Genomic DNA, 26,619 nt, shown 5'->3' on the forward strand with positions numbered 1-26,619 from the left:
CAAAAAGACAAGGGGGCAGGTGAACAGCAAGGGGGAAAGATCGGTCCCATCCCCAAAGGGAAAGACCCTCCAGGGCATGGCCGCGGGAATGCTCCAGGGCAGCTGGATGGCCGAGGTCTCTGGGCCCTGGGCAGCGATGGTTCTGGAGCACTAGGGGACGTGGGCACGCTGGAGGACGCGAGCACACTGGGGGCCCCGGGAACACTGGGCAGACCCGGCGGCCCCTCCGGGACAGCGGGCTGGGCAGGCCGCCTCTCCTGTGGGACAGTGGGCCGGGCAGGCCGCTTCTCCTGCGGGGCAGGGGGCTGAGCAGGCGGCGGCGGTGGCCCCTGCGGAAGACTGGGCAGAGCAGGCGGAGACGGCCCGTGCGGAAGACTGGGCAGAGCAGGCGGCGGCCACAAGAACACAACTCTTGTGAATGAATTGTTTATGTTCCGTTACCATAGTAACACACATGATGTAGGCCCAAAGCTAACGTTGCTTGCTATTTATTTTCGTTCTTGTAATTTCCGGCAAAACAAACAAACATGTTACATTTTGAACTGCAAGTGGTCACATTTTTTATGTTATTAGTTTTCGCTGTCTTAATGCATTTACAATGGGTCCAGGTATTTCCTCTGTATGCCATTTTTTCGGTTGAGAGATAGGTGCGCGTGAACCAGAGACTGTAAAAAAGGCGTGAACGCAGATCTGTAACGTAATTCGAACGCCGCCCAGAAAAGCAGTCGTCGATGCTGCTTTCCGTTCCCACGGGAAAAATGCGGGAATCGAGACGCCTCGAAAACACTGGGAGAGGCGTTTTCGATGCGGTATTTTAAAAGCCGTCGCAACGTGTTCACACAGACATAAGTACGGTATTGAAGCAGTCTCGAAAACTCATTTTTTATTCTGTGTGAAAGGGGTATAAGGTATACATTTCACATTTTACATCAATTCAAAAAGAACTACATTAAACAGCCTCCTCACAGACTGCGCACACAGATTCAACAAGCAAATTTGGTGGCGAGTGCTTCTGGATTACCCTTCTACATTTTAAATGTTTTTCCTCAACATTATATTTTATACACACAATAGACGACGCCGTATGACAAATGCATTCACATTTTATTCTAGGATCATGCGAATAAATAAACTGAGACACTTATATCAGTTTGAATTTATTAAACAAGAAAAAAGATACAAAGCTTTTTATCATTTTATTTTTCGCTTGGTTTACACAAACGCAGCCTTCTCTTAAGATTAGGCTGCGTTTGCAGCCGAGTGAATCTTTATGTGATACCACAATACAAGACAAAGGAAAATTAATTTTAATAGCTAGACCTATATAATTATTTAATATAGAAAATGAGTTAACAGTTAATATATTGGCTATTTACAGGATATTCCATGCTAAGAAATGAAAATGCATACAGTACTTGATACAGAACACCAGTATGAAAATGAAAATAAAACGTGGCCATACAACAATAATTAAGGCTTAAATGTGTATAAAAATAACAAATCAAATATTAATATTTAGACAGAGTAAAGGATTTCAATAGTCAAGGTTTTGTTTTAATACATAAACAATGCATCTATATAGAATTTAATGAGAAATCCAAAACAAGAATTCTCTGTTAAAATTCCTTAAAATATAAGAAGGGCATAAAGTACATTTGTAACATAGATGTACAGTTCACCATTTACTCCATAAAGGGAGACGGCAAAGGTGACGAGGCAGGATATGTTGTAGTTGGCATTAGGATTTTGAGTCCAGAAAATAGCCAGACAGCTTATTTTATTTTTATTTAGAAAAGCTATTTTGACATGTAAACATGCCGAGGTTCTGTCCCTATAGTTGACCCTATATATTTCTTCTGCCATACAATGCATGCATGTAACACTGAAACCTGGAGACAATAAACAGCACATTACTACAAATTTTCATCATTCACAGCAATGTTAATATTGTTAGACTTGACAATTTTTGTTTCCAGGTTTCACAAAATTTGTTGTACACATTGCATCTTATAAGCATAGGAAAGTTTAGCAAATTTTGTGAAAATAGGCTTTCGTGAAGTTGCAGCAGTGAATACCAGGGAAACACATTAGCGTTACGTTTCAAAATGACTTGCTTTTCAAATAATCATTTCAAGTGATAATTCAGTTTTCTTTTAAAATGATTTAAAAATAAATGTTGTAATTCCACACATTCTGTACGATGAAAAGAATACTTTGATGAAAAGAACACAAACCAACACCATGTAATGTAACACCTAAATGGAGGGTAATGTTATATGACATTAAAGCTACAAAGATGTATAATAAATGTAATTATTTTTCAATTACTTCTGAACTACATTTGATTTATGTGCCTCTTTGGAGCAATTCATGTTCTCCAATGTTAACGCATTTTAAATGTCTTTCAACATATTCTTACTGCTGAACAGGATAAAACACTAATGGTTCAGCAGTCACTGGAAGAGAAAAGGAAAGGGTTTGAGATCGAGACAGGCAAGAAACACACCACACAGTGGGGAAAATCAAAGCTACACAAAGAATAGTACTTACGGTAAAATTCCAAGAGTAATAACGGTAACCACCTGGAATGTAAATACTGACCGATATCTTTCATGTTGCACCTGTTTTCTTGCAGCTTATCTTGTAAATGTCACAATTAGTATTGTCACGCTAATATACTTGACAGGACCATTGTCACCTACTGGAATGTCTCCAGAGTAATTATGAATTGAAGTTAAATGAAGTTAAATCCTGCACACAACTGGATGCTACCTTTTGTCTGAAAACAACTACATTATTTTTCAGAGGCCAATAATACAAGAAAATAATGAAAGATGATTTGATGAAGTGACTGACATCTTGGGGGAAAAAAATGCCGACAGGCTCTCTCATAGAGACAAGGTATTAACATCCACAGATGCTAAAGGTATGTCTACTGTCTAGAAAAACCTCCATAGCTATATGTAATTTTTCTCAAAAACTATTATAGGACATTTACTGAAGAAATGCTTCTCTACATTGTCTTCACAGAAACAGCATGTCAGGAAAAATATTAGCTAATAATATTATATATAATATATATATGTAATTACATTGTGATGTAGACTCGTCTTATAAGTACTGGGCTGTGAAATAACTTTACAAACTGGCAATATATCTTAAGGGGTGATTAAAGATTTTGACCATTAAAGATTTTGATTCTCAGCATAACAAAGTATTCTTATGTAAACAATTAAACAATTGAATAACTGAAGGAAGGAGGGACACAAAAGAGTCCTCAAATGCAATACCTATGGTCAAAATTCTTAGCTGCCTTAAGCAATGCCTTTATATTTTCAGTCTTAAAAAAAGACCAAAAACCTTTTTGGGCCAATACTACAAGGCCTGAAAGTGCTATAAAATAATCTTTGGCTGTCCCATCCAAACCTCTCATTCACGAAAACTAAAATGGGACAAAAAAAAATCTTTTTGATAAAGTACAAATATAATCTGGCACATTTTTAAAAACCTGCACAAGGGACTAAACCAACCAAACAAACAAACAAACAGCAATTGGTATTTGGGCTTCTGAAATGGAAAAGAGAGCTAATGGTGTTATGGCAATAGGGGAGGGTGTATTTTTAAATGAGGGAGATCCTTATGGGGATTGTGGGGGACTCCGTTCTCTGTGGGGAACGATGACTCACGAGGTGCTCCACCACCGTGTGTTTGGACATGTGCTTCATAAGGTATGTCTCCTGCAAAAAGAGAATGAATCGGCAGTGAACTACCAGCTCAATGAATTCACTTTGCACTTTCAAATGGCAAAACCCCCTCCATTGTTAAGGCACACACACACAACTGAAATGACACCCGCACTCAATTATACCAAAACGCCTCAGTTATCAGCAGACCAATTGTGAGCTTTAACACCAGTGAAAGTAAAAGGAGAGATGTGGAAAGGGGGTAATACCATCCATACACCAAGTCCACATTTTATGGTGTGTATGCCATGTTTGATTCCACTTTTTAAAAAAATCTGAATTATCTTCCTGTTTTTCCTTATCTTTAATTTCTGGATTTCCTTTTCCTCATCTTTAACACCTAGGTACAGCAAAAGGCTATTTTCAGGCCTCTGGGATTTGTGTCCAGCCAAAGAACTGCTGCTGGTTGCCATGATGCACTCCAGTGTGGAGTCCAATACTTCACTTCCTCTCCCTTCTCCTCCTCCTCCCTTCCTGCCTCCCTCCACCCTCCTCCTCCCTCCTCCTCCCTCCCCCAGGGCAGGTACTCACGGAGGTGTACGCCCTGCCGCACATGCTGCAGCAGTAGGCTTTAGCGTTCTTGATGGCGTGCGCAGAGAGGTGTATTTGCAGCGAGGCGGCGTCCGAGTACGCGCGGAAGCAATTCGAACACTTATACGGCTTGTCCTTGTTGTGCTGCCTCTGGTGAGACTTAAAAAAAAGGAGGGAAAGAGTTTAAGAGTTCACATCTATTCAGGTTATGCACACACTTCCTCGCATCCCTCTCATTTCAACACAGATTCAAGAGAAAAGTAGCGTTAGAATGTTTTTCCATGGACGCTAGATTGGACAAGAGGCAAATCCAAAAAGGCTTTTAAACTATTTTGTAAAAATGGCCTTGAATACCTGGTAACCTGAAAAGATGCCAGCGAAAGCATCAAACACACAGGTCTTTATTGGAAGTTCATAGAAAAATGATCAATTATCAATCACAGCACCTGAGCTAGAGAATGACTACGGACTACTGGGCGGCAGTGTAGCACAGTGGGTAAGGAACTGGGCTCGTAACCGAAAGTTCACAGGTTCAATTCCTGGGTAGGACACTGCCGTTTCACCCTTGAGCAAGGTACTTAACCTGCATTGCTTCAGTATATATATCCAGCTGTATAAATGGATGCAATGTAAATGCTATGTAAAAGTTGTGTAAGTCGCTCTGGATAAGAGCGTCTGCTAAATGCCTGTAATGTAATGTAATATAATGACAGTGAAATTAATAAAATTAAAATGGCTCCCCAGTCCATTCCCCCCCGCCTCTGGTCCCCCTGGCACCCACCTGAAGGTTGGAGAGCTGTGTGAAGGCTTTTTCACATCCAGGGTGAGCACATTTATATGGCCGGTCACCAGTGTGAATTCTTTTTTTTTTTTTTTTTTTTTCCCAGAGGGCGGGGAAAAACAAAGCAGGAAACAGAAATCATTCGGTACATTTTCATCACAGTTTTTACAAATGCATTGTGACAGACATGATCTCAAATGAGCCTCTCAAATGAATCAATTCTTCCATTTCAAGCGTTACAGTAGACTGCAAATTACGTTACACTGAAAATAAATTAGTTTTACAAATTATATGTGGTAAGTGCACAGGGATGAGTTTTTTTCCCCCCTCTTCATGATTGAATGACTGGCAGGTCGAAACAGGGAGGGTTTGAAAAGAGGAGTGGCCAGTTTGTCATGGTGAACTAACCTGGTGTGCTGCTGCAGGTGAGACAGCTGGCGGAAGGACTTCTCGCAGTAGGAGCAGTGGTAGGGTTTGACCCCCAGGTGTATGCGCAGGTGCTGAGCTAGATAAGAAGCGTTGGCGAAGGACTTGGAGCAGTGGGGGCACTTGTGCGGTTTGGCCTCTGTGTGAGACTTGGAGTGAATCTGCATCTCTGACTTGGTGAAGAAGGTCAGCGGGCACACCTTACACCTGTACAATACACAAACACACACTTTACACCTGTACAATACACACACACGCCTTACACCTGTACAATACACATACACACTTTACACCTGTACAATACACATACACACTTTACACCTGTACAATACACACAAATGCCTTACACCTGTACAATACACATACATATACACATCTTACACCTGTACAATACACACACACACACACCTTACACCTGTACAATACACATACACACTTTACACCTGTACAAGACACACACACACACCTTACACCTGTATAATACACATACACACTTTACACCTGTACAAGACACACACACACACACACCTTACACCTGTATAATACACATACACACTTTACACCTGTACAAGACACACACACACACACCTTACACCTGTACAATACACATACACACTTTACACCTGTACAAGACACACACACACACACCTTACACCTGTACAATAAACATACATACACCTTACATCTGTACAATACACATACATACTTTAAACCTGTACAGCACACACACACACACACACCTTATACCTGTACAGCACAATACACACAACATACACCTGTACAATACACATACATACCTTAAACCTGTACAGCACACACACACACCTTATACCTGTACAGCACAATACACACACACACCTTACACCGTTACAATACACATACATACCTTACACCTGTACAATACACATACATACACACACTTTACACCTGTACAATACACACATCTTTGACCTGTACAATATATACACTCCAGGGCAAAAAAATGGGCCAAGCCCAAAATGGCAAAATATTAAGCTTTTAATGGTCTTAGCAACAAATCATTGGTCAGAAAATTAGCAAGAATTAAACAAATGCACTCCTGAGACCTCCGGTGCCACCATTTGCTCAGTCAGTGCATGTGTCTCTAATCCACGCAAACTATTCTCCACCTTCTCTTCCCTCCTCATTCCTCCTCCACCCCCACCTCCCTCTTCCCTCTCCGCAGATGCCTTTCTGGCCGCCTTTGAAGGAAAGGTGGCTACAATCCGGAACTCCTTCGCCCATCCAGTGAGCCCCCCAACCCCCCGGGACAAACCCACAGCCACACTGACCTCCTTTGAAATGCTGGAGGACTCCGATGTATTACAACTCATCACCTCTCATCGTGCAACCACCAGCTTGTGCCATACAGCCACTACAGATGATTCAGAATGCCGCTGCCCGACTCATCTACAACCTCCCCAAATTCTCCCACATCACTCCTCTGCTGCGATCACTTCACTGGCTACCGGTCGCCGCCAGGATCCGGGTCAAAGTCCTGACCCTTGCCTACACTGCTGCCAACAGGACAGCCCCCATCTACTTGCAGGACATGACTCAATTCTATGTGCCTGCTCGACCACTCCGCTCTGCGGCAGCAGGGCGCCTTGTAACCCCTCCCACCTGCCCAAAGGGATCACAGAGCTTCTCCACCCTAGCTCCCCAGTGGTGGAACGAACTCCCCGTCCCTCTCCGAACCTCCCCCTCACTACCCATCTTCCGCCGTGGCCTGAAGACTCATCTCTTCAGACTATACCTAGACTAACCACCACCACGCTGTATATTTCACTTTTTTATTTAAAAAAAAAACAAAAAAAAAAAAACACCCATCCCAACACCTCTTGGTAATTTGTATTTGTCCTAATACTGTAGCTTATTCTTCTGCCTAGTTGGCTTTGCAGATGTTAGGCCAGAATAGTGTTCACTGTTCTCGGCTAGAAATAGCTGTACAAAATAAGTATTGTACCTTACTGAACCCGTGTTTAGCAGTTGTCTACGACCATGAAATGCACTTTTGTACGTCGCTTTGGATAAAAGCATCTGCCAAATGAATGTAATGTTTACTTTTGCTGCAGTGAGCAAATTCACTTGTACAGTCGACAAATTAACATAATGTAAAATAAGAGTGATGTTTTGTATTTGTTTGCATATCATTTGCATGCCATGACTTCCTGCTGTCTGTGACCTATCAACATCATCAGTCTGGATATCTTATATTCAGGTTGTCCTACAAGCTATACAAAAACTCTCTGCATTTGAATGGATCTCTATGGGAATTGGGGGGTGGGACTAGATTCAGCTGTAAATTATGCTGATATAGTATGGAACACATTTGTTGGCTAAATGGCTTTAAGTCTTCAAGGGTCCAAGGTATCAAATGAGCCTCAAACCACCGTGCTGCTGCCAGATATGCGGTAGATACTACAAGCATGGTTTCTCCTGAATATTTTTTCCATTGAGTTCAAAAGGAAAATGAATCAGGAGAAACAATGCTTGTAGTATCTACTGTATATCTGGCAGCAGCACGGTGGTTTGAGACACATTTGATACCTTGGACCCTTGACACATGTACAATACATACACACCTTGCACTTGTACAAAACACATTCACTCAACTTACACCTGTACAATACACACACACTTTACACCTGTTCAATAGAAAAACACTTCACACGTGCAATATATACTCCCTTTACACCTATACAATACACACACACGCACACATACTCTTTACCACTGTACAATGTAAACACACTTCACACATGTCCAATATATACTCTCTTTACACCTATAAAGCGCACACACACCCACACAATCCGCAAACACGATTTACACCGGAATTGGAAACAGGGCTACACAACTCACCAATATATGATTTACACTTGCACAAAACGTACACACTCACGTACACACACACCCTAAGCATAACTTCATTATACAAAATGTAATGAGCAATTATGAGAAGACTAATATTACTTCAAATAAAATCATAAGTAGTGAAACCAGCCCGTTGTTCTCTGTAGCCGTGACTGACCTGTAGGTTTTTCCCTCTTTGGCTGTGATGGTGATTCCGGACTGGTCATGGCCAGAGGCCAGGATAGGGTAGGGAACCACCAGCAGGGGGCCAGACGTGTTCTCCGCCTTGATTTTCTTACGACCCCGTTCCATCTTTGGAGGTGGCCCCAAAAGCCCGGACAGACCCCCGCTCCTAATTTGCTCCATACTGGGGGCACTGGCCAATCCTGAGACGATGTTTGGAGATGGGGCGCCACCCAGCCGGTTTTGGCTGCCGGAGGTGGGCGTGGTGGGGGTGACGGCGTCTGAGACGCCGGGGTTCATCGAGCGGGACGACAGGGCCAGACCTGCGGGGCACAGGCAGGGCGGGCAACAGGGTTCCCACACAAACGTCTTCTATAACTCCAAAGGCCATTAAAGTTTTAACACAGTTCAGAGGAATGTGATTGGCGCTAAAGCTAGAAGACAGCCTATCGATTAAGAGCTGGAGTAACTCGATTTTATGTTTAAATCTGCGGAATAAACTTTGGGCCTTTCAAGTGACTCCCCCTACAGCTGTTCTGATACAGGTAAAGAACGTTGTGGTACTACAGCTCTTAATTCCATTATTTACAGCATGTAAAATTCTATTGAAATTACTGCACTTCTGAATAAAGCATGCCATGAATTAAAATGTCGGTTTCCCTTTCCTCAGTTCCTTCCTGGCTTATCTTTGGTACAAATCTGTCACAAAAATGTGTGTTTTTATTATTATAGCAGGAAATGGCACTCAGGCTTTTCATAAAAATCAAGTGCCATGGCAAAGAACGGAGGATTATTACCGGAAAGGTGGTTTGATCTAGAAGGGTGGTCGATTATTTGACGCAGACGCCAGTCCTCCCACAACCCCTTAGCCTTTACCGCCGACTTGTCATCCAGATTCATGTTGACGTCACCAAGAATGTGGCCTATCAAGGACGCGCAGAAAGAAAACTGACATTCACAGCAAATACCAGCCAGCAAAGGAAATGGACAAAACTGGAAGTTGTGGAGAAGGGAGAAAATGTTTCCAGCTTAGGGACCTATGAGTTTACAGACACAGACAGCACCCAAAGCTCCCATCCACAGACAAAAACTGCACTGACGGGAACTAACATTCAGAAATGCAAGTATCTCACCACCAAAGGGAGAGGTATCAACCATGCAAAAAACACAACTGCAAAAACACAAGCATCCACCAGAGAAAATCGTTTGAATCAATTCTGTGAAATTCTCATTTAAAACCTAAGCCATGGATGAAGTTTATCTGATTTTTCTTGTGCATCACTAGTCCCTGTGTGTGTCTGTGTGTGAGAGTGCATGTGAATGTATGCGTGTGTGCGCGTTTGTGTGTGAATGCAAGTGTGCATGTGTGCGCGTCTGCGTTTGTGAGTGTGTGTGTGTACGTGCGTGCGTATGTGTGTGTGTGCAGGTGTCTCTCTCCGATATTGGAGCGGTACGCTACCTGCCACCATGCTGGACGCGGGCCGGGCGTGCAGGGCGATGTCGGGTTGGGACGGGCTGTGTGAATGGAGTCCAGACACGTGCTGCAGTTTGGGGATGGACATCACCTGCTGCCCACTCTCCGAGGGCGACGGGCTCATCAGCAGGGGCTGCTGGGAGTGCACCGTGGTGGGGGGCAGGTGCGGGGGCCGAATCTTCTCCGCCATCAGCTGCTCTTTGATCTTGTTAATCAGCACCAGGTTATCCAGCTGCAAGAGTCCAGAACAGTGTCCAATTTAATGAGGCGAATCCAGTGGGGTCAAGTCTGTTAAGACCGGGTCAGAAAGCACAGCCTCTAAAACACAAACTCTACTGCTTTTCAAAGACCCAGCGAACAACTGTGACTGTACGATATTCCCAAACTGAGGCCAGGATTGATGGAACGTGCACAAGAAGTAATACATTTGCAGTTCAATGTTTTCAGGCAGACCTGGGTAAAATAAAGACTCCTCATGCGATTATTGCTTAAAGGCAGAAGTATCTGAAGGAATGTGTGCCATTACCCTTGTCATGCGTACTCCTGTACAAAATACAGCAGAAAGGAAAGTTTCCCCCAATTCCCATGTTACCCTGCCACACACCGACATGGCCAGTTTTCCTTCCTTTTTTTAACAAGCGCCCTTGGAGGGTTCATTGCCTTTTCTGTGGTTTGGGATAATTCGCTGAATAACATCATAATGGAAGCTGTGCACTTGGAAAACATGATTCAATATTGCAACAAAATAAATTAATCAAATGCCTAGAGAGTAAGCAAAATTCTGTTTGCCAAAATCAATTCAAAAAAATAAAATAAATAAAAATAAATGAATAATAATCTTTAGAAATATTAAAATAAGCTTCACGACATATAATGGATGAAACAGTACACGCTGTCTTGGCAACGACATTTGTAAACTCATATTTACCTAAATCTGCTTGCATGACTAAACGCACTGCTCACAGCAAGCCTCTAAAAGACCCTTATCTTTAGTAACATATCTAGCTGCTGAATGCCTTCCTTGGAGCAGTACTCGCTGTGGGGAAGGCAGCTATGCCAAATCTATTTTTAAAACTAAAGGGGAAAAAATGATGCTGTGGGCCAGATGAACCAAAACATGCAAGAGAAGGAAACTGTTGATTTAGTGTATTCAGTGTTTGAAATAAGGTCTCTGAGACTGTGAAGTATGAACGTTATTAATATGTATATATACTTCATAAGTATGAATACAGACAGTTCCCCCTGAATCTCATATCAAAAGAAACTGCACACATAATTACAGGCTCCCCACACTTGGCTCTGCCATATAAACTTATGCGTTACATTTTCCCATGCTTTAAGTCAGTGTACCGAGTCTATGAATAATGACCATCCACACATTCCTTGCTACAGTCTGCTGGCTCAGACCTACTCAGCGGCATCCCTCTGGCGTGTTTATTCCCTCACGGTGCTGTACTGTGACCCTTTGCAGACGGCGGAGGAGAACAATTCTCTGCTCCAAAACACACACAAAAAAAGATGTCACAGTCTCACAGTGATTCATCCCAGGGCCTCTACTGCGCTGCTCTACTGCTTGTTGTAAGAAAGCTTTGCCGTCACAGGAGGTGTGACTGTAAAGAGTGGTGGAGACTTGTGACACAGCCATATCTCCATAATGAAAAATAAGCCATAGCCTATATGTTCCCTTCAAGTAGACTTTTAATAAAGGCATGAAAGTTGACATGTTGCAGGTACCATTTTATGTTTTATTCTGCGGTTAGAGTGGATAAAAACCCCTGAATGATTAAATCATTACCCCTCATAGTACTTCATAATATATTCCAAGCACACGGTATTCAGTGTTCTTTCGAATATGTGCGTTCTTGCCTCCCTCTAGTGGCCAGAACAAAAATTACACCTGCTAGAAGTACTGTAGTAAGACTGAAACTCTTTCTGAAATCGCCATTTAAGCATTTCACCTGTTGAACTGATTCTGAAAAGGCTTGCAGAATACAGAGAACAACTAAAGCCGTCGAAAGAATTTCGATCATATTTACTGCTATATTGTCAGGTAGGCCTATTGTTAAGAGGAGTTGCCGCTGGCTTCAAGTTAGATTTCAACAAAGATTCTGAAACAAAATTTAGGTTTAAAATACTTTGCTGCATACGTGTGTGTGTGTGTGTGTGTGTGTGTGAGAAAGTTGGTTTTCCTCTACCCCAAGTTTGGAATTGCCAATTGTGATTCAGAATTTACTGTTGATCCAACCCTCCCTTACCCCACTCCCCCCGGAGAAGTGCAGCTCAGGCACACAGAGTTCTGAGGAGACAACTATTTTCCACACCACAGGCCACCAACAGCAGAGAAAACGCATGCTGGAGAAGCAAAGCTCTCCCGGAAACAAGCGGCTTGTGTGTTGGCGTCCGACACACTGGAGGAGAAACTCACGCAGCAGTAAGTCAAGGAGCCATAGCCACTCTTTCAAAAAAAAAAAAAAAAACTTTAAAACTGTGACCCGGTGTCTTTAAAGTCCTAGTCAGTCAGCTTATGACAGTCAAGTCTCAAAACGCTGATGTGTCAGCTGTATGGGCCCAAACTCCGCTCCAGTGTCAATCAAAAGCAGGCCAAAAATCACACGCGAGTTCCAAGAATGACCACAAAAAAAACAAAAAAATTCAGATAACAGATAATGATTTTCCCCTATTCAAATTGCTATGCAGCTTTCATCTTATAAAGAAACCACAACCACTGCATCTATCGTACGCTTCGCCACCTGGTTCTCACTGCTTCTCACAACAAAGTCTACTTTACAAAAAAAATGTCTTTGTCCCATTGCTGATTCCCACAGACAGTACGCTTTGCCTTTCTAAAAGTAAAATGTAGTGTGTATCACACGTGTAGCGGCAATTTCCTTAATTATAATCAAATGTTCGGGTAAATGAGTTGGTAGCATGACATGCTCCAATTAACTAAGTCAAGCTTCAAAGGTCTTTGTAGTAAGGGCATCACCAGCCTGAGTGTCCTGACCTAGTTTAACTTCCTCCTCTTGTCTGTATTCGGTCCCACAGTTACTGCAGGAGCTGCTGCCACAGAAGAGGCATGGCACATGCATGGCACTCCCTTCAGGATACAGCAGAGGGCGCTGTGCCACACCGTCACAGAGGTGAAAAGTGGACGTGTGACCATAATTTAGGATTCAGGCAGTGTCCAGGACCTGGGGACCCCCCCAATATTAACACACTAAATCACCACCTGCCCCTTCACAATACATAAGGGTTTCCCAAAAAGCTGTGACCTGGCACATTCTGGAGCGTGAATTGAAAATAAATTGGTTTCCACATTCTGAAGCGTGGAAAGTGGGGGGAAAAAAATTACAAGAGACCTGATGGGAAACAGGCTTCAGGTGTTTGGAGTTTCACCTGTTTAAGGAACATGGAAATGCTGAAGGCAAATTGTGTTAATATGGCACCTTGAATTAATTTACACAGTGAATAGGACCAAAAGCAACAGGAGATTACTTTCTATATTAAAGCTGATTTGGCAATCCTTTCCATGATTCACCTGTATAAATTATCAAAATAAAAACTACTACACCCATTTCACCCTCCATAATTATACAGTATGTGATTGTGTGTGCGCATGTGTACATAATTTAAAATGTGATTAACCGGATAGTAAATTGATGCCAGGAATCGGTTCCTGAGGGACCAAGACAGCCCTCAGTGCAAAGGAGGAGATGATTCTGACCCCAAACATGCGAGTCAAATGCAGGACTGAGAAGGCAGTTTGGGTGGGGTGCAGCATCCAGATGAGTACGACAGCGAGCCCAAAAACAGAGAGCTGCGACCAACCCCACCCCACCCTCCTCCCCTCCCCTCCTCTCCCTGGGACACAAGAAGCGCTGCAGCCGCGATGACTGTCAAGCTTTCATTTGTCAGACGGATAAAAACCTGAGCGATGGTGGACGTTCTTACCTGGCCAGGCATGGATGGAGGTGGTGGCCAGAAATAGGGGTTATTAAACCGAGGCTCGGCCATCCTCCTGAGACAAAACAAACAAGGATTATACAGTGCTCAGTCATGGAGGGGGTGCGTGGGTGTAGCCGCAAGCTGAAATGTTGTCGGCTTAGCTCTCTCTCGGATTGAGGGCTTTCTTCATCCTGCTGCTGCAGCGCATTGGCTAATTCCATCCCCCCGCCCCCCCCCCTACCCCCCCACCCCCCACCCCTCAAAACTTTAACTTTGTTAAAAGCTCTGTTTTTCTTGGCGCGGGGATCCCAGATTCCATTGCACGGTAAAGGAAAAGCAAAGCACAGACTGGGACCTCTTTACTGTAGTTTAGCAGACAGGCCTCATTTCATGAGAGCAAAGAAAGAGGCATTCAATGACAATAAAACAATTCAATTTCAACTGCTTCAAGCAGCCTAAAAAAACAAAAACATTTCAGAAATATTCCAATGAGAAATGCTATATACTGATGCACAGAACCACAACACTCTTTGGAGCGGCGCCTCTTTAAGAAACATGACCCATAGTATGGGTGGAGGCAATTCAGTAAATTAATTAAAATGACTATTTCCAGTTTTCAGTTGTATTGCACATCCATCCAATTTCAAGGGTGGACCTCTTTCCTTGTTATGACCCCTGTACACAGGGGGAAATCATTGTTACACAACAAATACGAACACAGGACATGTATGAGGGAACAATAAGTGTCAATCACATTTCTACCTGGAGTTCATTCTTAAGCAGCTGGCCATATTTCACCAAGTTCACCAAGGCACGCTGAATACAGTTCAATAAGAAGCTTGTATGTTACAGTAAGCGCTAAGGCTGTCAAAAGTGCCATGAAATTGAGTTCGAATATTATCTTTTGTAATTAGAGTTCGAATATCATTTGCCTATAATTCACAAAAATAAGCTGCTTAGTGTCGGGCGCAATATGCACGTGGACGCTCCCTCCAAACTGGCCTGCGCGTTATTTTCCACAAGCGGGCAGTAGAATAGAGGACATCGGCGAACTTTCATACTAGGTTACTACATCTGGGGCCTCATTTATAAAACGTATTTTAGATCAACTTTGCGAGGCTAGCTGACCAGTAACGTTAGGTGTCCATGGAGCTGAAAGTATCACGGTTATTGGCAAGGAAAACCAGACGATCCACTTGCTCTGGATCCAGGGCAGAACGTTTTTTGTTGACAGAGGAAGTAACGTTAGCACAGGAAATGAACTTTGCGTGCATGAACATGATTCGCCGCATGAAATTAAAGCCTGTATATTCATGTTAATTACAAAACGCGGGATCCAAAACTAATATTTGAATTCTCAAATTTAGGTTCGAACTTAAAAAAAAGAATTTCAAATAGTTTTCGAACTTAGAATATTTTTGACAGCCCTAGTAAGCGCAGCATCACACATTCAAACAAAACATTTTTCCCCACCGCAAAACAAATCGCCCTCACATTTCTTTTGCATTTTTTTTTTTTTTGTCCCTTCATCACAGAAACAGGGACATCCCCAACCGCTCAAGCATACATCTTCTGACCGCATACGACACGCTAAACGTTTCTGAGGCAAGCAGAGCGCAAAACCACGAGAGAAACGTGGCTTTAAAGTTTCCCTCTGCTTGATACAGCAGAACCTTTTCACAGAAGGTGCTGTGAGTCACCATGTCTCACTGGAGACGGAAATGACCGAGAGAGATTGTTGTTTTCTTTTCTTAACTCGCAGTAAGACTGGTTTCCAAGTTTTTCAAACCTCACCACTCCATTCTTCACACACAGAGGGAATTCTTGCATTAAAAACCTTTATTTTTTTATTAAAAAGCTATTCATTAATTTTTCTGCATAGATAAGATTGTTTAAAAATACTGTTGCCAAGAATCTGCTTTAGTTTGTTCCCTAATGAGTCAAAGAAGTTGAAGGTCACTGATAGATGGTCAGAGTGGTGTTTCAAACACAGGCTTACGGGCCACCTTACCTGGGAGACACAGGTTAAGTTAAGTGCCAGCCCGTATCTTTTGCTACAACTGAACAGTGGGATCACGTGTCTGTCAACCCAAAATATTTCACACTGTAATCCCGTCAGAACTGTGGAGCTCCCTGGTATCGCTCAAAACACAATTCACCAAACAAAACAAAGCAGTCCAGTTTAAACGGGCTGACCACAGCAGCTGACCCAGAGACAGGCAACGGATGAAGGGAACAGGGAGAGATTAGAATGGAGGAGAGTGTGTGTGTGTGCGCGTGTGTGTATGTGTATGTGTGCGCGTGTGTGTGTGTGTGTGTGTGTGAAGATTCTGGCCACAGACAGACGTGGAACAGACTCCCACTCAGGAAGACATTTCCACAGGAGGGCTGTGTGAAATATCCAGACTAACACCAGAGGCTCCAGAGGAACGAAAATAACACCAGACTGCACATTAAAAAAGTGCAATATCCCTGCACTAGTCAAAATGTCTGACAAATACAAATCTTGACTTGACTGCAGTCACCTTTTTCCAAACATGAAAGCATTCTGAAAGAAACAATTTTTTTTTTAAAGAGAGAAAGGTGGCCATTATTACCCCCAAAAGCAGAATATGACCCCTCCAAGTATGACACTGAAATCTTAGCTCATCTGCATTAACTCCAGTACCGCTTCTCTAAACACTTACAGCTACATTGCAGCTACACTGTCATCTAAAGAAAGAACTGTGGTATATGGAACACAATGTACAATCATGTCAAAAACGCAGAGTGCCCTGTACACTCATTTTGGCACAAAAATCTAGATCAGTAATGTCACCCCAAAAGAAGAACAAAGAGGTCTTTTCGGAACACATCAGCGTTCCTGCCTCTGTTTTAATCACCAGTAAAAACCACATCAAGACCTGCTTGGTTTATGCAAAGCACATCCCCCCCCCCCCCCACCCCCCACCCCAATATTGAAAATGGATCGTTTAAAAGTGTTAGATTGCTTCGGGGCTGTGGTTGAACGCTTCAGGGCAGGAGACGCATTGCAGTGCAGACAACACGTGTCCCACCCATCCTCTTTCTTAGAGGAATGTACAGTATACTACACACTTGTTACAGCAGCGATTAAGCAAGTGTCAGGAGGCATGTTGTTCATGCTCTAGTGCTGATCCTTGAGCAGATTTTGAAAGGCGGAGCACGGAGCAGTTTGTAACATTACCCAACATCATCAACCAAAACCGTCCAATCAAACCTACCCCTCCAACCACTCAGCACCGCCTCAAAAAACAATTAGCCAATATTTATTTTCCCTGATGTCTTTCAGAAGCAGCACACCAACGATTAAAGCATCCATGATCAAAGGCAAGGGTATGAAACCAAACTTGTTTGCTTTGCCAATTACTTGTGAGAAGAAAAAGAAAAACAAGACCAGGTCAAAACCTAGTATATGGCTGGACCGGCCAACCAATGGTGTAACTTCATAACTCGGCCAACCAATGGTGTAACTTCATCACTCAGTCACTCATTCACAGACATTCGTGTTTATAGGGCTGGGTCCCACTGTTGCGGTCCAGCCAAAAAAAAAAAAACACACAAGGCTTCAAAAAGTGAAAAGGCAGGTTGTCATCTTAAAAAAAAAAAAAAAAAAAAACCCAAAAGAAATCAAAAGGGAAAACAAAGGAAAACAAAGCCCTCCAGTTTGGACAAGAGAGGACACTGAGTCCCCCCCAGAGGCTGGACATAATGTTCCTATGTCTGTGTTAAGACCGTGATGTATCTTTTTCATATATTTAGTTTCATATGCCAAGAAAGGTAGTTTGTGTTTTTTTTCTGTCAGACCCACATGCATTTAGCCAAGGCTCACAGACTGCATGGGACCACTGCGCCAAAATATGTAGAAAACTGTCACATTAAGAAAGTTGAAGTGAAATGCATATATTTCAACTTACAGACCAAAGACCATGACCAATAACAGCTGCCGTAGGCCTTCTTGCAAAGGCAACCAGACTGATACAAGAGATACATTTCTCCACAAAAACACAAGAAAATAACGAGTAATCGTCAGTGACACAATTCAGCTGGAATAAGTTGTTTTACCTTTGCTTAAAAAAATAAATAAAAAAAAAACAGAGGAGGCCCTACTTTTTGAAACAAATCACCTGCGCATGAAGAAAACAACACTGGTGAAGCATTGGCATTAAAAAACGAAACGTCAGAAGCACCCACACAAAGAACAAAATGTAAAACAATGGGCCTTGTTATCTTTAGATCAGAATCGGTTCCACAGTAACCAGACACTCTACTACACTCTATTGGGGAAAAACTAAAATAACAATACGAAGGAGGCCTGTTTCACGATTAAACAAAATATTATTATTTCGTTAAAATAAGCAGAATGTAAACCATCTTTATCGGCCAAAATGTAAAGAACAGAGCATCCAGTTTCACGAATAAGGAAAATAGTGATCAAAAATGTGAAGTTATATTTGAGCTGATCGTGCTATAGGCTAAATTTGTTGGACAATTCCCATAACCATTTTGGTGCACGTCCTCAGTTTTCCCATTTATCTGTTCAGCGCAGCCCATATGCAAATATTCTTTACCAGTGACATTTTCCCAAACATGGCTGCATTTAACAACAAACATAGATATATTGACAAACTTCTAAACTGATGAACTTTTCCCAGAAGGTTCTGTATCCACTTCCACGAGTCCGAATTTAAATATATTTCCACCTACAACCGGATTACCAAGCAAGGAGCAACATGTCCCGATTGCCGTGCCGTTTTACCTTCAGAGTAATGCATTGCATTCTGAGCCATTCTACCTTTTCTTCCAGGCAAGTCTAGTCTGCAGGAAACGCACGCGCAATTCATTGTAGCCTATTCAGTAGCTAAAGAAACGTACAGTAACAAAATGGGGTCGTAATTCCATTCTATAACAGCATACACGGATTGTATGTATACCACATACGTTCAAAAAAAAGGAACGGGACATAGCCTAAATTTGAAGAGCTGAATGCGCGAGCGCATATTTCCTTGTACGCTCTGAGCAAAATTACAGCGCATATGATCTCTGCTTATGTTCACAAAATAACGTCAGCAATATACCTTATAAAAATAAGGTGATTATTTCATTATACATTCAAATTGATTTTTCTATGCAAAATCTCACACTTTAAAACTTAAACAAAAGTTGCCCAACTTTTGATTATATTCTATCGGGCTTGCTGCCGGGTTCATACGTTTGTTTCACATTTATAGTTTACTTGTTAACGTGTAAAATTCTTACACACCAAAAGCAATTCGTTCGTTGTCGGCGAAACTCTAATCCCCCTCAGTGCCTCTCTCCAGCGCCTCTCCCACATTCTCAGACAGTTTTATTAAAATTTTCAGACAAAAGAAAAACAAAAATGGCAGCCTCTCTTTATTTTTATAAGGACAGGACGCCATATTCTGCAGACCCCAAATTTAGTCACATTTCGTTTTTTTTAAACCAAAAGATAAATAGAGGTGATTGTAAATGCCACCAGTGTATTTGCATTAAGTGCTCGAATGATTGTTTACGAAGAATTGCAGGTTTGAATAGCCCGGCTCAAAAAAAAAAAAAAAAAAAAAAAAAAAAACTAGACACTTCCTACAACAATCATGCCTTGCAGAATTGCGCTGCATTTGGTAAGACGCTGGATTTTCGCTAAATTCACTATCAAATAAGCCACCGTCGAGCATTTTCTTCTTTCATTATACGTACCACACATTGTAAAATATTTCACAATAGCATACATTGGTTTCCTTTTACAAACATGCGCTTGCTTTAGTGATTTCTCTGATTTGCAACTTTTTAGGGACTCAAATGACCGAAACAACTCATTTAAATCAAACAAAGTGCCGCGAATCTAGCAGAAGTTGCTTTAAAAAATAAATGACGAATTGCATACAGACCTGGTGCCCCGATTGCAGATTTTTCTCGCAAAAATATATTAAAAAGGTTGATGTTCTTTCTGCCTGCCTTCTGCTTGAGTTCAGACCTTCCGGGTCGCCTACTGTTCACTTCTGGGTTCTGCAGGCAGACATATGATTTCATTACCGTCTTTATTTACCGTGGTTCGCCTGAAAAAGATTACATATTCCAAACAAGTGAAAGAATGCCGTTTTAAATTTTATTAGAAAAAGAAAGTCTCTAACCTTTCCTATTTGTGTTCGCGTGCATATGTTAAGCGTATCAACATCACACACTGATTCCAACCAATAGCCAGTGGGCTACGGCACGTAGGCTACTGTGACGAGAAACTATATGCTATTTTATGCCTGTTCGGATTGTGCTTCAACCGGGGATATAGGCTATGTCAGACTATATATTTACCATCTTGAGTAGACAATGCTACAAATCATGGCGATTTGTTTTCACAATTTTGTTTTCTTTGATTCGATGTAGCAAACAATTTTAAAACAGTTCCGTCTCTTTTGGAAAAAGTAAAATTAGCCTATGTGTGCAAAATTACTGTGAATCGCTATTTAGTAGCCTATCTCAGATGTATCGCGTGTGTGCGTGTGAAATAAATAGTAGTTTAGGCTATTACTTTGTAATGAAATCTCAAACAGGCGAATCTTTCTTTTTTAAATGCCCCAGTCAGCTAGTCGAGAATCTGAAATGTTGGCCATTCCCCTCATGAAATAAGCATTTTTTAAGAGAAGGTTTTATATGTGGTTGGTCATCAAAATCTTTTATTTCGTCAGTTTAACTTAAATCGTCGGAAGTCTTGTTAAATCGTGTACGGTCACCAATAAATCACCGCTCTACTATATCATATTGATTTAACCTAGGCTACTGAGATATGGCACAAGTAACAAGAGTGAATTAAACGATTTCAAAAATTCACTATCTTTTGTTAGTACAGATATGTAGATAGGCTACAGTTTTAAACAGCAGATGGCAGTAGGCCTAGGCCTAGCCAATTTGTTAGAAAATTCCTGTTGACATGTTTGGGCAAATGCTGTCATTATGAAAATGAAAAAAAAAAGTTCAAAAGCCACCGCATTTGATATTTGTCACTGTTAAAAACTATCTGGATTGGTGTTTAGGTACGTACTGTTATATAATAAGATCATTAACTGTCAATACAAATCTCCCCGCACTTGTCACCCTGTCTGCCTATTCTCAACAAAGAAGTAGGCCTACGTTTGTGGATAATCGCAGGTGTGTCAACGTCTCCAGTCTAGAGCGGTACGTTGCCAAACGAGTTGGTCCACGATTGAAACAGCCCCGGACATATGCAAATTAGCATTCACATACACAGGTGAGGAGTGAGGGGCGAGGGGTCGGGACACGCCCGAAAAGATGAAAGGAAACACCACGAGAGCAGGGTGAAAATAAGAGTGAAAAGTGTTGACTCATTCAGAAGAGCTGCAGGTTCCCGTGTGGACAGGTAAGGTTCAGTTTGCCTTAGATTCGCTTGTCTATTTCACTGCTGTTCTTAATTTTTTCGTTCACGAGTGCGGTTTTACTGGTTCTGTACATGACGCGCAATGAATAAGCCAAATAAATAAAGTGCTGACAGAGGTCTCTCTCTCTCTCTCTCTCTCTCGACAATTATTCATAATTTGTATATGCTATCATATATGATATTGGATGGTGATAGTATTATTACTCGTGTTGATGTTTTGTATATTGTTCTTATGATTTAGTTATGGGAGTCACACAATGGCATGCAATTATCAACGAACATTAAAAGGGTAATTCCATATGATTTGAAATCATAATATATTTTGTAGATTCAGTGCAGACTTGGTGAGCTATGGGTACTTTTTCTTTTGCATGTGCCAAAAAACCACATCCTGTAGTTATGTTGATGCCATTTGGCAGCCTAAAAAGGTTTGACCTGTGCTGTAATGTAGCTCCTTCAAGAGCAGGTGGATGTAGCTGTAAACTGTTGGTCTTTTTTTAATTTATTTTATTTTTTATTTTTGCATTATTCAAAGATTATTTTTACTTCCCCAGGTAGTCCAGATACTTCTCCCCCCCAAGAGAGTACTTACTTCCTCAGATAAATGTGAATGTTTTAAAACCCCACAAGTCCCATTTAACAACATTAATGTCTACAACAACTTTAAGGTACAGTAATGTTATAGTCAGATAATCATAATATCCTCTTTGTCAATATTTGTGGAATAAAAACATAGTTACATTATTATTAAATTATGGAGCAGATTAACAATTGCATGAAAATGGTAATATATCTGGTGTCATGTACAATCAGTATACCGCAGCTACATTGTTATGTCAATTCAACAATTACAAATACTTCTGAGTGTGCCTATGTACTTTCTTAATCTGAAATGTAAAAAGGCCAAGAGTGTTTTTCCCCACTGTGCTAAGCAAAACCTTGTGTGCAGTATATTAAACAGGTTTCAGTGAACTTCCGGGTTTAGGAAATGTAGGATAATTTAAAATGTCAGAATGTCAACGGGGCTAAAAAAAGTTTCTCATTCCGCCACATCACCATCACCAAACACTTAATTGAATTTGCGGTTAGATTTCTTTTTTTATTTATTTAGAAATTTAGGCAAAGTGAGAAACCACTTGGATTACACACTGCCCAATCCTACTACAAGATGAGCCCATTAGTTAGCACAGCTGACCTTAAATAGGCCCACAATTAGCCTCACCTGAGAACATTCCTGAGCAATACACACCACGTACTCTCTGTTCATGAATAATGCAACCTAAACATTATTATAAAGTTTTGTAAATTAAATTAAATGGATTTTACCTCAGCCATCAGTAGATTTTTAGCATACTGCATTAAATGTGTTTGAGAGGAGAATTGGGTTGAAACTGTATAAACTATTTTACATATAGTCCATATTTTCGAATATATACTGTACAACTGGACCTAAAAACCCTGTAACAGGATGAATATGGTATATGCCTTTAGTGTATCAGCCTTAAATGTGTATATAAAATAATCATGTAAAGAATCAGATCATTGAAGATCTGCTATCCTCCTGGGATTATGCTATCCTCCTGGTATTGCAGTGGGTAGAAGTGCAACCTTTAAGAGTGATCATTTGCTCTGATACAAATTCAGTACTAATAAGTATGAGGTCTTTTAAATCCAGATGTGGACAGCAGATTAAGATTTGGACACACAAGACTAAATACATCTTTACAATTATTGAAAAAAAAAAAAACATCCAACAGGAGAATGTAAAAAAAAAAAAAAAAAAAAAAAAACCAGTTATTTTAGGAAGAGAGAAAGATTTTTATGAAGAATTACAAAGGGGCAGAATGAAGGGAATATGTTTCACTACACTTGTCAGCCAGTATTCTGGAAATTAAGTTTTTAATAGTGTATCCACCTATTTGAAAGAAAGGATTATTTCATCAGATCTAGATGCCGATCCACTTCAGTTCAGTAGGTGGTGGTAATGCTCAGCGAAATGATGGCCACTTGCCAGTAAAAAGCCACTACCAACCAAACAACCAATGACATGAAAATATTACAAAAGAACTTACCACACATATCCACACGCATTACTCAACACGCGCAAAGGTGGTCCTCTTCCTTATTACGGCGGCTGCCGCTCGTTCACTGCGCCCAACAGCAGACTAAAAGATGGGATGGTTAAACAAAACTGACTGCATGCTTGTGTGGAAGGAGCCACGCTGAGAACCGCAGGTGGGACTGACTGCTACCGAAAATTAATCTTGAATATGGTTTATATATAATTTATATTGTAATGTTCTCGAGCCGTTTGGGCATTTTAAAAAAAATAGGTCAGTGGTCAGAGTCTGGAATCTGGTTCCAGATGTGTTTGCAACTCAACAGATTTTCTAGGTCTAGTGCCGTTGTAGCCGGTAAACCACTGTGGCCTAAATGGCACAAAGTAAATGTAAAGTGAGTAAATGCATATGTGATGTAGTAAGCTGCCATGCTCTGTGCAGCTCCTCAAAGGACACAGTACCATTCTATGGAACAGCACAGCAGGGTGTGCAAAGGAGTTTGCACCAGATTGTAGGCGTACTTCCTGATTTCTCAAAATTCACTGTTGCAGTAACTTTGGCTCAAGTTCTGCAGAAAATGTTAGGGTGTGTGTGCATGCATGCCTGATGACTGTGGATGGACATTCATTATTTTTTTGAAACTCTAAATATTCCAGGTTATTAGGCTGGACTGTAATTTTTTTTGACTTTACCTACCTTTAATCAAAAAGACATACTATCTGTGATATACCGTCCTTTAGATATGCATAAATACACATACTGTATTTATATTAAGATTGTTTAATAGAAGCACCTCTATGCTCCAAAGAAGAAAAAGAACATTTTAAATAAAGAAATAAATATGTGAAAGGGCATTTTGGACTGGAATGACATGTTGAGTGTATTGGCTATTGGTAACTGCCAAAAGAATTTATTAAAAAAAAGTACCATACAGTGCCCTCCAAAAGTATGGGGTCTGTAGAGTGAATTGTGTATACTTAAGGCATTTGGATTTTAGATCAGATGATGAATTTCAGACCGAAGTACATTCAATCGGCTTTTATTTCATGCTATTTTACCACATCTGTGTTTTACCATTTTACAAAAACAACTGTTTTTGTGTTGTGATCCCCATTTTCAGCTTCTATAGAATGGTAAAACATATACACATGTAAATATCATGACATAAGAGCAGATCGTCTCTCAAATCCAAATGCCTTGGGTATATTGCAAAAATAACACAGTTCACTCCACAGCTACCATACTTTTGGAGGCCACTGTAGTTGACTGTTTGGTGGAAGTACAGGCAGGCCGTGACTGACAGTAGACAGTAAAATGCAGTTTGTTTAATATCCTGTGATGTCTTCATACCTTCCTTTCAGTCCTTCTCAATTCCGTTCTCTCCCCCTCTTTTTCAGTTATGGATTTTGGGGTTCTGGAGGCAGCAGTGACTCTGGGCTTGATGAAGATCGTCTGCAGTCTTTTGTGTTTTCCTGCTCTCAGAGGCCCCTTCAATCCCGTGGGCTTTTGTTGTAGCTGTCTGCTGATCTTCACCGATCTCCTCGTCACAGGTGAGGGCTGAGGTGGGATGATGTCTCGCTCTCTCTGTTGTTTCTCTCTCTCTCTCTCTCTCTCGCTCTCAGTCTTTCAGCTGGGTGACGAAATGTGACCACGTTTGATTGTGTGTGGTTGGGTGGGTGTACTAAAAACTTGTACAAAAAGTCAGTATCTCTCTCTCTCTCTGTTGTCTTTCTGAGACCACATCCGTCTGAGCGCATGGTAACCTTTCTCTCTCTGTTGTGTTCAGCCTTCCTCACTTTTCTGTGGTTGGCTAAGCCCTGGCAACCTCATTCCTGGGCGTCCAGTGATGTCATCGTCCCCCGTCTCCTGCTGTTCCTGGACCACACCTATGGGGCAGCGATGCTGCTGACCGCACCTCTCATTGCTGTGGATACAGCCTGCAGGCTGTGGTGGCCATTGGAGAGTGAGAAGTGGGGTGAGGGGGGTGTCCATGCGGGTGACCCCGTTCCTCTGAACTCTGAGTGCCCGCAGGATCGCAGCACGGGGGCGAGCTGCGATTCAGAGACGGGGGCGGAGGGGGCGGGGCACGGACAGAGCGGCTCGCTCATGCACCTGCCTGGCTTCCTGTGCAGCCTGCTGGTCTGGAGCTTCTGCGGCTGCAGTGGGGAGCGGGACTGGAGCGCAGAGGGACGGCTGGTGGGAGCCTGCCTGCAGGCCGGCGGCTCGCTCTCCTCCTGCCTCCCCGACCTGCTCACCGTAGCGCTGCAGACGCTGGGCAGTCCGTCTCGACCCCTGGCCACCTTCGCCCTCTCCCTGGTCCTGGCTTTGACCATGGGGGTGCTCAGAGGAGGGTGGGGCCAGGGAGGCCCCCGCGCTCAGACGGACAAGCGCAAAGAGGACACGGACACCCCCGATGCAGGACCAGTGGGGCTGGCGGTCCCTGCGTCCGTCCGCCATGGCGTAAAGACTCACGCTGCACACACTGCCTACACCTCCTCTGGTGTGGCTGTCCACAGCAGGGCAGAGGACGGGCACACGCTGCCAACATCGCCAACAATGCTCACCAGCGCAGGCCACTGTTTACCGCCGCACAGCGACGGCAGGCAGGGACCATGCGGCAAGAGCGAGGCCGCAGCCCTGTCCTGCCGGGGCGCCCCACACGGTTACGTACTCCTCGCGATCCCCGAGATGGGCACACGGCTCTCGAGCGCGCCACGCTGCTCAGCTTGCTCCGCTGCCAGTCCGCACGGTCAGCCGCACCCCTGCGGCGGGGGCCGGCGAGGGGGGCGGGACCAAGGAAGCGTGCTGTTCGGGCTGGTCTGTACCGCACTGCTCTGCCTGTTTCCCCCGACGATGGCCATTAACGGCATGCTGATCAGGAGCGTGGAGAGGCTCGCAGAGTGGAGCCTGAGACGCGTCCTGCCCGCGTCGCGCTGAGAACAAAGCGCTGAAGACTGAGGGGAAGACAAAAGAGACAGAATAAAGGATGACAGCACACGAGCACGGATGCGGAGACGGGGTGGTTGTTAATTCAGTTTTGACAGGGTGTGGGTGGATGACAGCGTTACAGTCCAGAAGCAGGGAAGGCTGATGTTAAATGTGGGTAAACACACAAGTGTCTTATTTACACATGGCAATAAAAAGACATGCTCAAAAGCTGCCTCGGGCCATCA

General features: G+C 42.5%; 2 protein-coding genes across 6 annotated transcripts; one reads left to right on the top strand and one right to left on the bottom strand.

Annotated features, from left to right (window-relative positions):
* Nucleotides 1-1,144: 1,144 nt before the first annotated feature.
* znf362b (zinc finger protein 362b) lies at nt 1,145-20,375 on the bottom strand. Of its 5 annotated transcripts, XM_035382165.1 has the most exons (10): nt 20,128-20,375; nt 19,885-20,002; nt 13,964-14,030; nt 9,998-10,244; nt 9,336-9,461; nt 8,534-8,861; nt 5,464-5,688; nt 5,056-5,134; nt 4,275-4,433; nt 1,145-3,737 (listed from the first exon to the last, which is right to left on the bottom strand). In XM_035382165.1, exons 3-10 carry the CDS (start codon nt 14,024-14,026, stop codon nt 3,621-3,623), a joined length of 1,344 nt encoding a protein of 447 aa, XP_035238056.1. In that variant the 5' UTR covers nt 14,027-14,030; nt 19,885-20,002; nt 20,128-20,375; the 3' UTR covers nt 1,145-3,620. The 5 variants fall into 5 exon arrangements, with proteins under 5 accessions (XP_035238056.1, XP_035238059.1, XP_035238055.1 ...); XM_035382168.1 differs by lacking the exon at nt 13,964-14,030; XM_035382164.1 differs by having other exon boundaries at nt 19,885-20,375.
* On the top strand, nt 19,575-26,619 carry LOC118207948. The gene is made up of 3 exons (XM_035382170.1): nt 19,575-19,617; nt 24,844-24,996; nt 25,233-26,619. The coding sequence occupies exons 2-3, from the start codon at nt 24,846-24,848 to the stop codon at nt 26,381-26,383; spliced, it is 1,302 nt and encodes a 433-aa protein (XP_035238061.1). The 5' UTR covers nt 19,575-19,617; nt 24,844-24,845; the 3' UTR covers nt 26,384-26,619.

Source organism: Anguilla anguilla, chromosome 11 (genome assembly GCF_013347855.1).
Source record: "Anguilla anguilla isolate fAngAng1 chromosome 11, fAngAng1.pri, whole genome shotgun sequence".
Classification (NCBI taxonomy): domain Eukaryota; kingdom Metazoa; phylum Chordata; class Actinopteri; order Anguilliformes; family Anguillidae; genus Anguilla; species Anguilla anguilla.

Excerpts from the sequence above, each read along its gene's own strand:
- LOC118207948 (XM_035382170.1), top strand. The coding sequence starts at position 24,846 with ATGGATTTTGGGGTTCTGGAGGCAGCAGTGACTCTGGGCTTGATGAAG. Across the intron at positions 24,997-25,232 it reads CACCGATCTCCTCGTCACAG|CCTTCCTCACTTTTCTGTGG; the intron begins GTGAGGGCTGAG and ends TGTTGTGTTCAG.
- znf362b (XM_035382165.1), bottom strand. The coding sequence starts at position 14,026 with ATGGCCGAGCCTCGGTTTAATAACCCCTATTTCTGGCCACCACCTCCA. Across the intron at positions 9,462-9,997 it reads CGCGTCCAGCATGGTGGCAG|GCCACATTCTTGGTGACGTC; the intron begins GTAGCGTACCGC and ends CGTCCTTGATAG. Across the intron at positions 5,689-8,533 it reads AAAGAGGGAAAAACCTACAG|GTGTAAGGTGTGCCCGCTGA; the intron begins GTCAGTCACGGC and ends TGTATTGTACAG.